General features: G+C 36.0%; 2 protein-coding genes across 4 annotated transcripts in view; one reads left to right on the forward strand and one right to left on the reverse strand.

Moving 5' to 3' along the window:
- The window catches only part of LOC115219079 (MORN repeat-containing protein 4), a 42,029-nt gene extending 31,644 nt beyond the window's left edge, over window positions 1-10,385 (reverse strand). The window contains exon 1 of the mRNA XM_029789145.2: window positions 10,229-10,385. The gene's annotated coding sequence lies outside the window, so the exon portion shown is untranslated. The remainder of the gene's footprint in view (window positions 1-10,228) is intronic.
- An 839-nt stretch (window positions 10,386-11,224) lies between these two features.
- Window positions 11,225-12,500, forward strand: part of LOC115219287 (uncharacterized protein DDB_G0283357) — a 262,249-nt gene continuing 260,973 nt past the window's right edge. Inside the window, exon 1 of one of the 3 annotated variants that reach the window (XM_036508748.1) lies at window positions 11,225-11,797. In XM_036508748.1, coding sequence (XP_036364641.1) covers window positions 11,704-11,797 — 94 coding nt within the window. In that variant the 5' untranslated portion in view covers window positions 11,225-11,703. The remainder of the gene's footprint in view (window positions 11,798-12,500) is intronic. The other 2 variants (XM_036508745.1, XM_036508744.1) reach the window with 2 other exon arrangements.

Genomic DNA, 12,500 nt, shown 5'->3' on the forward strand with positions numbered 1-12,500 from the left:
TCATTTTTGCCAGCTGAGTTGACTGGAGCAACGTGAAATAAAGTGTCTTGCTCAAGGACACAATGCATCACCTGGAATTGAACTCATGAACTTACAATTGTGAGCTGAATACCCTCTAACCGCTAAACCATACACCTTCAGTCAGTAGCTAAGCAATCCAGAAACACATGTATCCTAAATCCTCTAACATTCAGTTTTCTCTGTCAAATATTAGGCATATTTATTGACATTGATTTGTATTGGACATGCATTACCAGATTTCAATGACGTGGTCGTTTGTTTTTAGGTTAATATTTTAGGGAAAGCATGGCAGGCAAAATCTAGCCAGTTTGAAGATAAAACAAGTAGAATTTTTTGGTCAGATATGGCTTAGTTAGCATTGCACAGTGTCTGACAATGCTGTACCTTTTGAGTTCCAGGTACAATCCCCTGATGGGTTTCTTTTCAGTTTCTGTTTACCCACTTTCACCCACAAGGAATAAATCAATCAAAAGTTATAGAAAATAACATTTGTCTAAGATGGTGTGCTGTGGGATTGAACCTAGAATTTCATGGCTGTAAAGAAAGCTTCTTAACCATTCAGTCAAACTGTGACTACTTGTTTGCTTTAGATTTGCAATAAATTGATATCAACATCAATAATGGGACATGATATTTGGAGCAATTTATGAAAAACTATTTGTGGTTGGTTGCCATAAAAAAAAAAGCAGCTGTTGAAGTTAGAGTTGTTAAGCTATACATTTTGGTTTGGATGCTTCTTTTGATTGACAAGGTGGAATGATATGAGAAATATAAATAAAAAAAAAAATGGAACAACTATCAGTGTAGGAATGTGGTTCTCTAAAAAACATAGTTCAGATGTGTTTAGTGTGAGAGCAATATGTTTAGGGTGGAGAGATTAATTGGTGTCAAAACAGTTTTTGTTAATTAAGATATGAAGAAATAACAAATAAACAAATAAGTATGGAAGGTTGTAACAAGGAACTATGCATAAATCTTTAGCGAATGTGAGACAAATTTAAAGATTTAAAAAAGAAGTGGAGATAACAGATTTGCTAATCAACATCATCATTATTTTAACCCCCATTTTTTAATGCTTAAACAGCTTTCATTAAAGCAGATTTTCTACAGCTGGATACATTTCCTGTCACCAAGCAACTCACTCGTGTCCAAGCAACATGACCAGATATGTTTTTGAAGAATCTATCTAAATATAGATATATATATATATATATATATGATAGACTCCTTTCATCTACTAAATCTACTCGCAAAGGCTTTAGTTGGCCTAAGGCTATAGTAGAAGACACTTGCCCAAGGTGTCATGCAGTGGAACTGAACCTGAAACCATGTGGCTGGGAAACAATCCTCTCAACAACAACAACCACTCAGCCATACCTGCCAATATTTTATGTAAAAATTACTGATGGGCATAAAATGTTTCAAAATTGCATAAAATCTCACAAAGACAAACCAGAGAGAGAGATTGGAGCAAAAAGATATGAATACTTGGGTCACTCTTGGGACAATGGAAAGAAAACAAAAATCAAAAAACAATGCTTACCACACAAGTGTCACTATGACAGACTGTCGGACAAAAGATCAACAAAGTGACAGCTGTAGAGATTAAAGTGTTGATTAAACATAGTAATTGAGGCTACGAAACAAGGAAGTTTGTAGGATTCTTAGAGATAAGGTCAGTTGATTGGTCTAATGTGATCATATGCTTAGCTAATCGTATTCTGTTTGTATATGACTTGTTTCTCCATTCTATGGAAACAATCCAGAATTGAAAGGATTATAAAAATATACGAATCTAAAGTTTTTGTTATGTTGATATGAGACTATATATGAGGCATTAAAAAGCTGAAGTAAAATAAGACTATATTAGTTGAAGACTAACACTGTTCTTTTGATTTATTTCCAGCAATTTCAAGAGACAACAGACATGGCTGCATGTTTAAGAAGTTTTGCTTACCAAATGGTTTCAGGTTGAGTCCCATGGCTTGATTTTGTGGGGTAAACCCCAGGCTGACCAAAGCCTTGTGAGTAGATTTGGAAGATGGAAACTGAAAGAAGCCCATTATATATTTTTTATAAATGCATGTACATAGTGTGTGTGTGTGTGTGTGTGTTAAGTGTGAGTCTAGTATCATTGTATCGTCCTGTCTTGACATCATATGATAGTTGTAAATGGTTGTCACTGTCATATATTTAATTCCTCCTTTCCAGCGGAAGGGAGGGGCATAAAGGTGGAGAGTTTGAAGAATTGCTAGCACGTCATACGAAAATGCTTAGCAGTATTTTGTCTATCTTTACATTCTGAGTTCAAATTTTGCTGAGCTCCACTTTGTCTTTTATCCCTTTCAGAATCAATAAAATAGATACTAGCTGACTACTGGGGTCAATGTGTTTGAGTTATCCCTCCTTTGAACTTGCTAGCCTTGTACCAAAATTTGAAATCAATATTATGTGGATACATAAGTTAGTGGGTTGGTAGAACCATTAGCATGTCATGCAAAAGTGCTCAGCGGCATTTTGTTCATCTTTACATTCTGTGTTCAAATTCTGCCAAGGTCGTTTTTGTCTTTCATCTTTTCAGGGTCGATAAAATGAGTACCAGTTGCGTACTGGGGTCAATGCAATTATCAATCCCCTCCCCAAAACTTGCTGGCCTTGTGCCAAAATTTAAAACCAGTATTACGTGAAATCATGTCTGGCTTTGATGAAATATTGTCTTGCTTGGAAACAGGTGAAGGTTGGTGACAGGAAGGGCATCCAGCTGTAGAAAATATGTCACAATGAACTCTGTTGACTCCATGAAACCTTGGCCATGTGAATATCAAAACAAAGATGATGATGAATACTGGACACGCTTCTGCTTGTGAAGCATCACCATAAATTGTTTAAATGGTAGCAAGCAAACTCCCAAATAAATATATGGAAATATTTAATTACCAGCATTAAAAAAACTTATTACACTCCTGCCCTTAATGCAGAAGTTTAGGCACCTTTTATTTTATGTTGTTTGACATCTTATAACCCACAACTTATGAGTATGTTGCATGGAATTCAAAAGAAGGCAACAATATCAATCTCCCCACTTCACCAAAAGTCAACCATATGAAAATGGCCATTGAAAAGGTGATGATGCTAGTGCTGCCCCAGCATGGCTACAGCCTTTGGGCTGAAACACATAAAAAGAATAAAGTCTGTGTGTCTGTGTGTGTGTGTGTGAAAGAAGGAGAGAGAGACAGAGACAGAGACAGAAATAGATGCATATACACACATATGTATATGTGTGTATGTATGTATATACATATATATATGTATATGTGTGTGTGTATGTGTAGTTATACATATATATATATACATCTCTTTCTCTCTTCCTAGCTATCTATCTATTTATATATATATATATATTTATTTATCTATTTATTTATTTATATACATAAACACACACGCGCGCGTATATATACAGGCTTATACACATCAATTAAAAGTCAATGTGTATCAATTAAAAATATGCATACAAAAAAAAGAGAGGCAAGTTAAGAAAAAAAATTAGCTTGGAGAAATCTACAGAACCACATGGTTGTTGGCTGCTTTGGACGGCTGTAATTGGGAAGTCACTGAATCGTACAGAAAACTAGTGCCCAAGGAAAATTAAGTATTGTATGCAAGGTGACTTCATATGTTGAATTACATTGTGTAAGTAATTTTCATCCTTACCAAAATTAAATTCACACACTGTATGACATCTACCGTTTTAATGCTGAGTGAAATGTAGAATAAATTTGCACATACACACACATGCATCATCATTTTTAATGTTCACTTTTTCATGCTTGAATGAATCAGATGGAATTTGTTGAGGCAGATATTCTATTGCCTGATGCCCTTACCGTTACCAATCATGACCTGTTTTCAAGCAAGGTAATGGCTTGAAATTTTTTTCATAAGTCACACAACCAAAAAGTGTATAAACAAAACATGTACACAAAGTGTGTAACACTGGTGACGCTTGCATTATTAGAACCACTTTTAATTTAAAATTTAACAGGCGTGGTTTCTGTTAATAAGTTTGCTTCCAAACCATATGGCTCTGGGTTCAGTCCTACTTCATGCCACCCTGGTCAAGTGTCTTCTACTTTAGCCTTGGGCTGGCTAAAGCCTTATGAGTGACTTTGGTAGATAGAAACTGAAAGAAACCTGTCATGTGTGTGTATGTGTGTATGTGTGTGTGTGTGTGTGTGTGCGTGTGCGTGTATTGGGATTAATCTGTTCCATTAAAATTCTTTAAGGCAGTGCTCCAGCATGACCATGACCACAGTCTGATGACTGAAACAAGTAAAAGACATATACAAATCTATGCTTGCATGGCGCCAAGACAAAGATACCCACAAAAGCATACATATAAACATAGGGTGCGTCAACTATTTGAGAACAAAACTTTTAAGGACCATAAGTGGCCAAACTTTAAATATCCTCTTTTTTTTTAGCCCCAACATGGAAGCTTCAAATCTTACAGAAACACTGTAAAGGCATTCAATTCTTGTTACTTTAACAAGTAATTCTGAGATTGCAACCCCTTTGATTATTACCAGGTCTTTCATATTTATGATCAGAAAAGAGCTTCTGGCTTCTGCTGAGAATGTGTGTTCTGGATTAACCATTAAGCAAAATATGCATGTGCTTAAGGCATCAAAGGAAGCAGAGGCACCTCAGAAATGGTAAATGGTTTGCAGCCCAAAAGAAATCATTTTAAACTTGCTAAAATAATATTCAAAGTGGTTTATATGATTGGAAATATAATTTTGAAGTGTTCATGGCATCATAGCAAGGATCTAATCAAAGACTTTGCAATTAAAAAAGTAGGAGAAAACTTTTTAAATATAAATAAAATGGAAGTATTTTGAAAAATAAAAATTTATTTTATGGTTTATTATTGTTTATATTTTGAGTTACATATATATGGGGCACCAAAATCTTTTATGTACTTTGGGCCTCTACAGGTCATAATCCAGTCCTGGTTCTGTGACAAAAACAAAAAAGCATTCTTAAGGTCAGACAGTGTCAGAAAAGTTGAGTTTGTCCAGCATGTCCAGGGCATCATCAGAGAGAATTATGGTAAGTCTTGAGGGTCATTGTCAATCATCTCCATGTGTTGGAGCCAATAATTAAACTTGTGCTGCATAAAACATCAGGTATAAATCCTGTGTTATGAGAAGAGGGCAGTTCACATCCAATAAGAATTGGAAGAACCATGTGACCTGGTTGAAGCACTTGCAGGACAAATTTAAACATTCTGAGGAACCCAACACACTCAGATTCTTCTCAAATGAGAACAACTTTGTCCAAAATCAAACATTGAACAGGAAGAATGACAGATGGTTCTGTGCCAGCCCTACTGAAGTGTTATGTACACCAAGTTCCCGTCGTCTGTGATGGCTTGGAGGTCAAGGACAATGAAGTCCATGTTATTCTTCTTCACTCCCCCACCCAGGCTTTTAAGGTCGATGCTGTAGCCTACATCAAGATAACGGAGATGGTTGTCAAGCCCTGGACCAAGAGAGTTGCTATGGGGAGGCTGTACGTGTTCCACCAAGACTCTGCTCCCTCTCAAACAGCCTACATGACCCAGGAGTGATTGATCAAAAATTTTTATGATCATGTTGCTCCTAACATTTGGCCTCTTGATTTAAACCCACTGGACTCCTACATCAGTGACATCATTAAGAGGGAAGCCCCAAAGCAAAGCCCTTTCCTCTAAACCAAACTAAAAAAAAATTTTAATATTTTAAACCTGAAAGTCAACATTACATTTTGCATAACACTCTACCAATTATGCCAGTCCACAACTCTTTCTGGCAATTCACCGCCCTTATAATAACAACAACAATAATGATAAACAGAACTAGATTAATGTAAAATAGCATAAAGATAATATGAGAGGGATTATGTGTAGATTATCTTCTGAAGTCTTGATAATCAGTTTTATTTATATGTTAACACCTATGCTTGTTATAAAGTCAGTAAAATCATTCAGCTAAGAAGATTTACATGTCTGCCCTACTCCACTCCCTTCACCAAAATAATGATGATAATCTTTTCTACTCCAGGCACAAGGCCTAGAATTTGTGGGGAGGCAGGTAGTCAATTACATCGACCCCTGTACTTGACTGGTACTTATTTTATTGACCCCAAAAGAATGAAAAGCAAAGACGACCTTGGTGGAATTTGAATTCAGAATGCAAAGCCAAGAGAAATGCTGTAAGCATTTTGTCCAATGTACTAATGATTCTGCTAGCATGCTGATTTAGTAGTAGTAGTAGTAGTAGTAGTAAAAGAAGAACTCACAAGTTAAAGCCAGATGTTAGCAACTGGATGAGTTGATTGGGGCAGTGAACTACTTATCAAAAGTTTCAGGGTTCATATCCCATCATTGGCTCTATGATATGTCACAGGGGAAACAGTCAAAGATGTAAAACTCAACTGTCTCTGCGTCTTGTCATCTTAACCTAAAAGAAGGACACCATCTGAAATGTTAGACCATCCACTCCACTGCTCATGGCAATTTCCACCACAGTATTTCTGTTGACTTTCCCACATAACACAAGTCGTTCCGACACAGACGACCACCATCAATTTCCTTGGCCTCTGTTTTACAAGACTCTTATATCTTGTTAAGTACTTTGTATAAGCTTTAAGTGCCATTGCACAACCCCAGGACAGTCTTAACCAAACAGTCCTATAATGGAAGGATTTCCGGCCATGATCATTGTGTCTTTTACCAGAGAAAATATATCTAAACAAACCAAATTTAATTCTAGGACAGAAAGAGGTGATTTGAATGTGATTCTGCTGTTATTTCTATCAGGTTAAGTGACCATGTAGTCAAGCATGGGTAACTTTTATCAAGAAGTGAGTTGCATGAGCCATGGTTCATCACAGGTGTATGAAAAAAATTCAAGGTAATCTTTCGTTAGGCATACCATTCAGAATGTCCCATGGGCCTCAGTTTGCTCGTGTCTGATGTTGATGTTCCATATCACATGGGCATTGGAATTAATCCATTGTCTAGTTTAATCATTGTTTGGTCCCTTGATACTAAAAGCATCAAAGGACCAGACAATGGTTCCTTGATGCTGGCTTTCCAAAAGGGGTCATGAAAATAGTTCTTCTTCTTTGAAGAGCTGAATCATGCAAAAATGTCTTTTATACACTGCAAGAATTGTTTGATGTGCTGAGTCCAAAGCATCTGTGTTATTTGGTAAAACAATGGGGCCCTCAACAAGCAGCTAAATTGTTCTCGATGAAATATATTAAAGGGATGTCCTCAGTAAGTGGTGCAACTGTGAGTGGACAAAAGCAGTGGCATAGCTAGGGTAAACCGTGCCTGGGGCAAGCCACAAAAATGAACCACCCCCACTACCAATTACAAAATCCATGATATTATATAGTACTTATTTATTACAAGTAATTAATGTTTTAAAGGAATATTTTTGGAATAAATACTTTACCAGGATTCATTTACCTGCCAGTTCGGTACAGCCTGTAATTCAAAATATATATTTTGCAAGTTTATTTTTATGAAGCCTTTTTTTGCTGCCCTTTATAAAAATGTCCAGTCATAAATGTAGACAGCCATCATATTGCGTTTATCTTCAATAACAGCATAAAACAATATGCTGGAGATCCATCTTTACCATTGCAATTTTATAAATGCTTATTGTATTATGGTCAATTCTGTGCCCCGCTTCAATTGGCACCCAGAGCACGTTCCCCCCTTGCCCCTCCCCCCAGTTACGCTACTGGACAAATGAAAGAAAGTGGCACTCAACTCATTTGGTAGGACTTACATGTATTTTTTTTAATAATAGTTTGACTCAGCTCCATATGACTCAAAAGTCTTTAGGTGTGTAGGACACGCCCGTCTCATCCGTCTCACGAGGTGGACGTGTCCAAACACACCTATGAAAATTTGAGTCATATAATACTGAGTCAAGCTATCATTAAAATATACATGAGTACAGGTGAGTGTGTGTGTGTACATGTAGAGACACACTTCGTCGTCATCATTTTACATCCACTTCCATGATGACAGAGGTAGGGGTGGCTCAACAGGATCCAATGCATTGGTGATCCATGTCTCGTTCTGATGCCTCATTTTAAGGATGGCTTCTTCAGCTGGATGCCCTTCCTAACTAACACACATACTTCCATGTACACCCCAGAGGATCCAAGAAACTGGCCTTATGAACCTATGGCTTGAGATGGAGTTTGATCCTTTATGTGTGTGTGTGTGTGTGTGTATGTGTGCGTGCGAGTGTATAAATATATGTATATGTGTATATATATATAATATATATATATGATAATGGGTGTGTGTGTGTGTTTATATGTATGAATATATATATATATATATAATATATATATATATATATATAAAATTAGATTATCAATAAGTAATAATGGGAGGATGGTCTCGATATTTAGATGAAGTTGGCAGAAATCACAAACTGTTAAACAGCCTTACAATAGTTTAATGTTAACATATTCAACGTAATGTGTATTAACTTCAATTTTATGCATTTTAATTTTTTATTTCTTCTCTCTGGGTCCTGCATTCGAATTACTCCACAATTAACATTACCTTTAAATTTAACCACCGGCTTGACAAAGAAAAAAAAAAACGCTTACGTAGTCACTCGACCTACTAGAGACAACAACCAACTCTACCTTAAATCATACCCTACCGTTTTAATGAAAGGTAGACCACATTAAACAGCATAGTCTTAGAAAATATCTGAATATAACACGAGATGGTCACAGATGGATTGTTTTGATCATAAACCTCTTGGATAAGGCTTGACTTGATCTAATTCTGTTGGTGCTAAACACCATCGTCGATGAAAATTGAAGTACCTGTAATATACTGTACGATATCGATAGCCTTATTCTATCTAAAGTGGGATTGCACTTAATCAAAAGAAACCAATAAATATTATTCACATATATAATGACAGTCGATCAGTGCCTTGAAGACCACGCACTCATTTTGGTCTTTTAAGACGACCACATGTCAAAACATACAATCTACATATATTTAAAATACATGAATAAAAAAGACACCTGCTTTATGCATTGCTGTAGTCATAGATCAATCCTGATCGATTGAGATCTATAGCATTCCAGCAATGACCATCCCGTTATATTTATTTTATCAGACATTCAATTACACTATTCAACGTGTCTTTTCTTTCGAGGCAAGTAGGGTGTGAGAGAGATTTGACAAATACTTCTCGTTGGCTTCTCAGCTTGCTCTGTTGAGTAACGAATGTAGTTTGATCCTAAGGCCACCTTCGGTATTTTTCATTTATTCTTTTTTCACACGGAATATTAGTCATTATGCATCACTAAACACAAAATCTAAGACAGAAGCATAACCCTCACCCATAGCAAAATCTACCCCTAAATAAACCCGTGTTCGTATTTACATAAATTTCGTCTTGTAATTCTTAACACGGCCTTAGAAATCGAACTTGCCGTTCTACACTCGATATTTTTGATATCTTTCTTCAGAGAAAAAATGGAAAACATTAAAATAAATTTTTTAAAATAGGTGACGGGACGACAATAATAACAACACACACACATTTTATTACACAGAAGACACGGTGTATTTAAAATTAATGACCAACACAAGAAACGTATCTATATTTCTTTATAATGAATTGTTCTTAATTCTGAAATATTATTTCGTTTTTTTTTTTTGTGTGTGTGTTTGTTTCTTTCTGTTTACATTTTATGAAGGAAGAAATAAAAGAAAGGAAAACAAGAAAACGAGAAGAGGTGGTGGTGGTAATGGTAGTGATGATGGTGATGGGGAATAGAAAAACAACAAAAAGGAGACGGTTTCGGAGAGCCCAGTGGTAATAAATATCATGCTGATGGATCAAAACGATGTATATATATATATATATATTATATATATATATATATATATATATATATATATATATATATATATATATATATATATATATATATATATATATATATATATATTATATATATATATATATAGAGAGAGAGAGAGAGAGAAAGAGATGGTGTGTGACTGCGAGAGAATAATAGAGTGAATGAATGAGTGAAAGAGAAAGAAGCAGTGTAGGGTGGGATGGGGGGAAAATGGTGGTGGGAGAGAGAGAGAGAGATCACCCACCTTGCGTATGATTTCAGCCACCAGCTGTTCTATCTTCGAAGAATGTATATACGATACTACAGGTACTACTAGAAGTACATCAATTATTTCAACGAAATCTATGGACATGCAGTGCAACCACTACTACTGTCACCGCCTCCCCCACCAGTTATAGTAGCAGCAGCAGCGACGATGGCGGCGACAGAGGTGGTGGCAGTAGTACTAGTAGTAATAATAGTGATAGTAATCTTAGTAGCAAAAGCAGCAGGGGTAGCAGCAGCTATTTGCTAGTTAGGCGATCATACAGATGTATGTAATGTATGCATATATATATGTGTGTGTGTGTGTGTGTGTGTGTGTGTGTGTATGTATGTACGTGTGTGTGTATAATGGGCGGGGGCAGTTATCTGTGCATTTCACGTCGTGTATGAATAACAAGCAATTCAATTAAAGAAAGACGGTGGGAGCGGTTGAGGGTAATAGGGGAAGGTTTAGTGGTTGTCGTTGCTGTTGGTAGTGGTTGGTGATGATGGTGGTGGCGGTTGTTGTTGTGGTGGTGGTGGTTGGCGCTGATGATTGACGGTGCTGGTGGTTGCGTAGGAGTTGATTTTAACTGGTGATCGATCAGTGAACAACTTTACTACTACTACCACCACTACTACTACTACTACTAGTGGTAGTAGAAGTAGCTACAGCAGCAGCAGTAGTAGTGGTGGTGGTGACGGTGCTACTTTTAAGCTTCGAACTTCGAGGTTCATTGGTGAGAAATTGACAGTTACAGATTAGTAAACGCTATAGAACGTTTCCTTGCGCTAAGTCAAAATTACAGAGAAATAAAGAAAGAAAGAAACAAATAAATTAACTAACAAATCACTGCCAAACGTTTGCCGCCGCCTCTCTCAACGGTGTAGAGTTTAAAGATATGTTTGTTATTTACTAATCACCGGGGAAAAAAAAGAACAGTTTTTTTTTGATAATCACAAGTTAACCGAAATTTAGTCTAATCTGTAATACAAAGTAATTTCAAATTTCAAATTGCATGTTTTAGTTATAAACGAGACCATATGGAAACCATAACTTAAAAAAAGAAAAGAAAAGGCGAAAAAAAAAAGCTGTATAGTAACGAAGGCGGTTACTAAGAAACAGTGGGTGTGGTTTCCAATTGAGAACGGCAAAGCAGTTGAAGGGCGTGTCGAAAAAAGTTGTAGTAACTGTTTAATGACTATGTTATAGATGGAAACGGATAGTTGTGGATAGATAGTTTCATCCAAACAATCCAACGTGGAGGCGTTTTCTTATTCCTGTTTTTTTTTTCCTTTTCATTTAAACAAAAAAAAAAAGGAAGAAAATTATCATCCACCTTATTTTAATTTAAATTTCCCCCCCTTCCTACCAAGCTTTTCTTTTTTGCGCTTCCTCATTACCTGCCTTGTTGTTGCGTGTTACGTCACCAGTAATTGAGTACAGGAAAAAATGACGTCAGTGCGCGTGTCAACATGGTAGATTGCGGAGGCTTACGGTGTGCTCAAGAAAGGCGCAGCTTTAAGAAAGAACTGCTATCATGGGGCAAGAAAATTCCAGTTTTGATCGGTGAGTTAAATATACGTGCATATGTGTTGTCGATATTGTGTAGTGATATATTTATCTAAAAATCTCAAAACAAAACAATAATAAGCAAAACACTAACAGACCATCTTTTTTGCGTTAACCCCTCTCCGTCCATAAACAAAAAAGAAAAACAAAAACTAGTGATCCTTAAGTTTCGCCTTTAAAACCCTTGGAAAAATTTTTTAGTGAAGATAAAAAGACTTTACGCGATTGAGTGATTGAAAGCATGTTTTTTCTCCTTCATAACTAAATGAGTAATTTTCTAAGTTCAAATTGCGAAAATTTCTTAAAAAAAAAAAAGAAAAAGGTTCAGGGAGACATTTTATTTATCCGAATAATTAACAATCGAACTGCTTTGGTAACTAAATTGTTTTGGGGAAGATAAAATTATTTTCTTGGAGTATTAAGATTTCTCTGTTTTCATTTTCTTTTCCTTTTTTAATAATACTTTCTGAAGTGCGTATTGGTCATCGTTCAGGATTGTTTTTCAAGTAAAACTTACAGATCGACTAATTAAACCCCCTTTAAAATGGGGTGGGGGGTACTTTAAAATAAATAAAACCAACCAAAGAAGGAATTTCTAACACAGTAATTTAATCTTCTGGAAATAGAGCAATTAAATTCGTCCTCAAATCACGTCCCATCGTCATTTTTTTAAAAAGGGAGGATACATTGGACAAAATAA

Source organism: Octopus sinensis, linkage group LG14 (assembly GCF_006345805.1).
Source record: "Octopus sinensis linkage group LG14, ASM634580v1, whole genome shotgun sequence".
Lineage (NCBI taxonomy): Eukaryota > Metazoa > Mollusca > Cephalopoda > Octopoda > Octopodidae > Octopus > Octopus sinensis.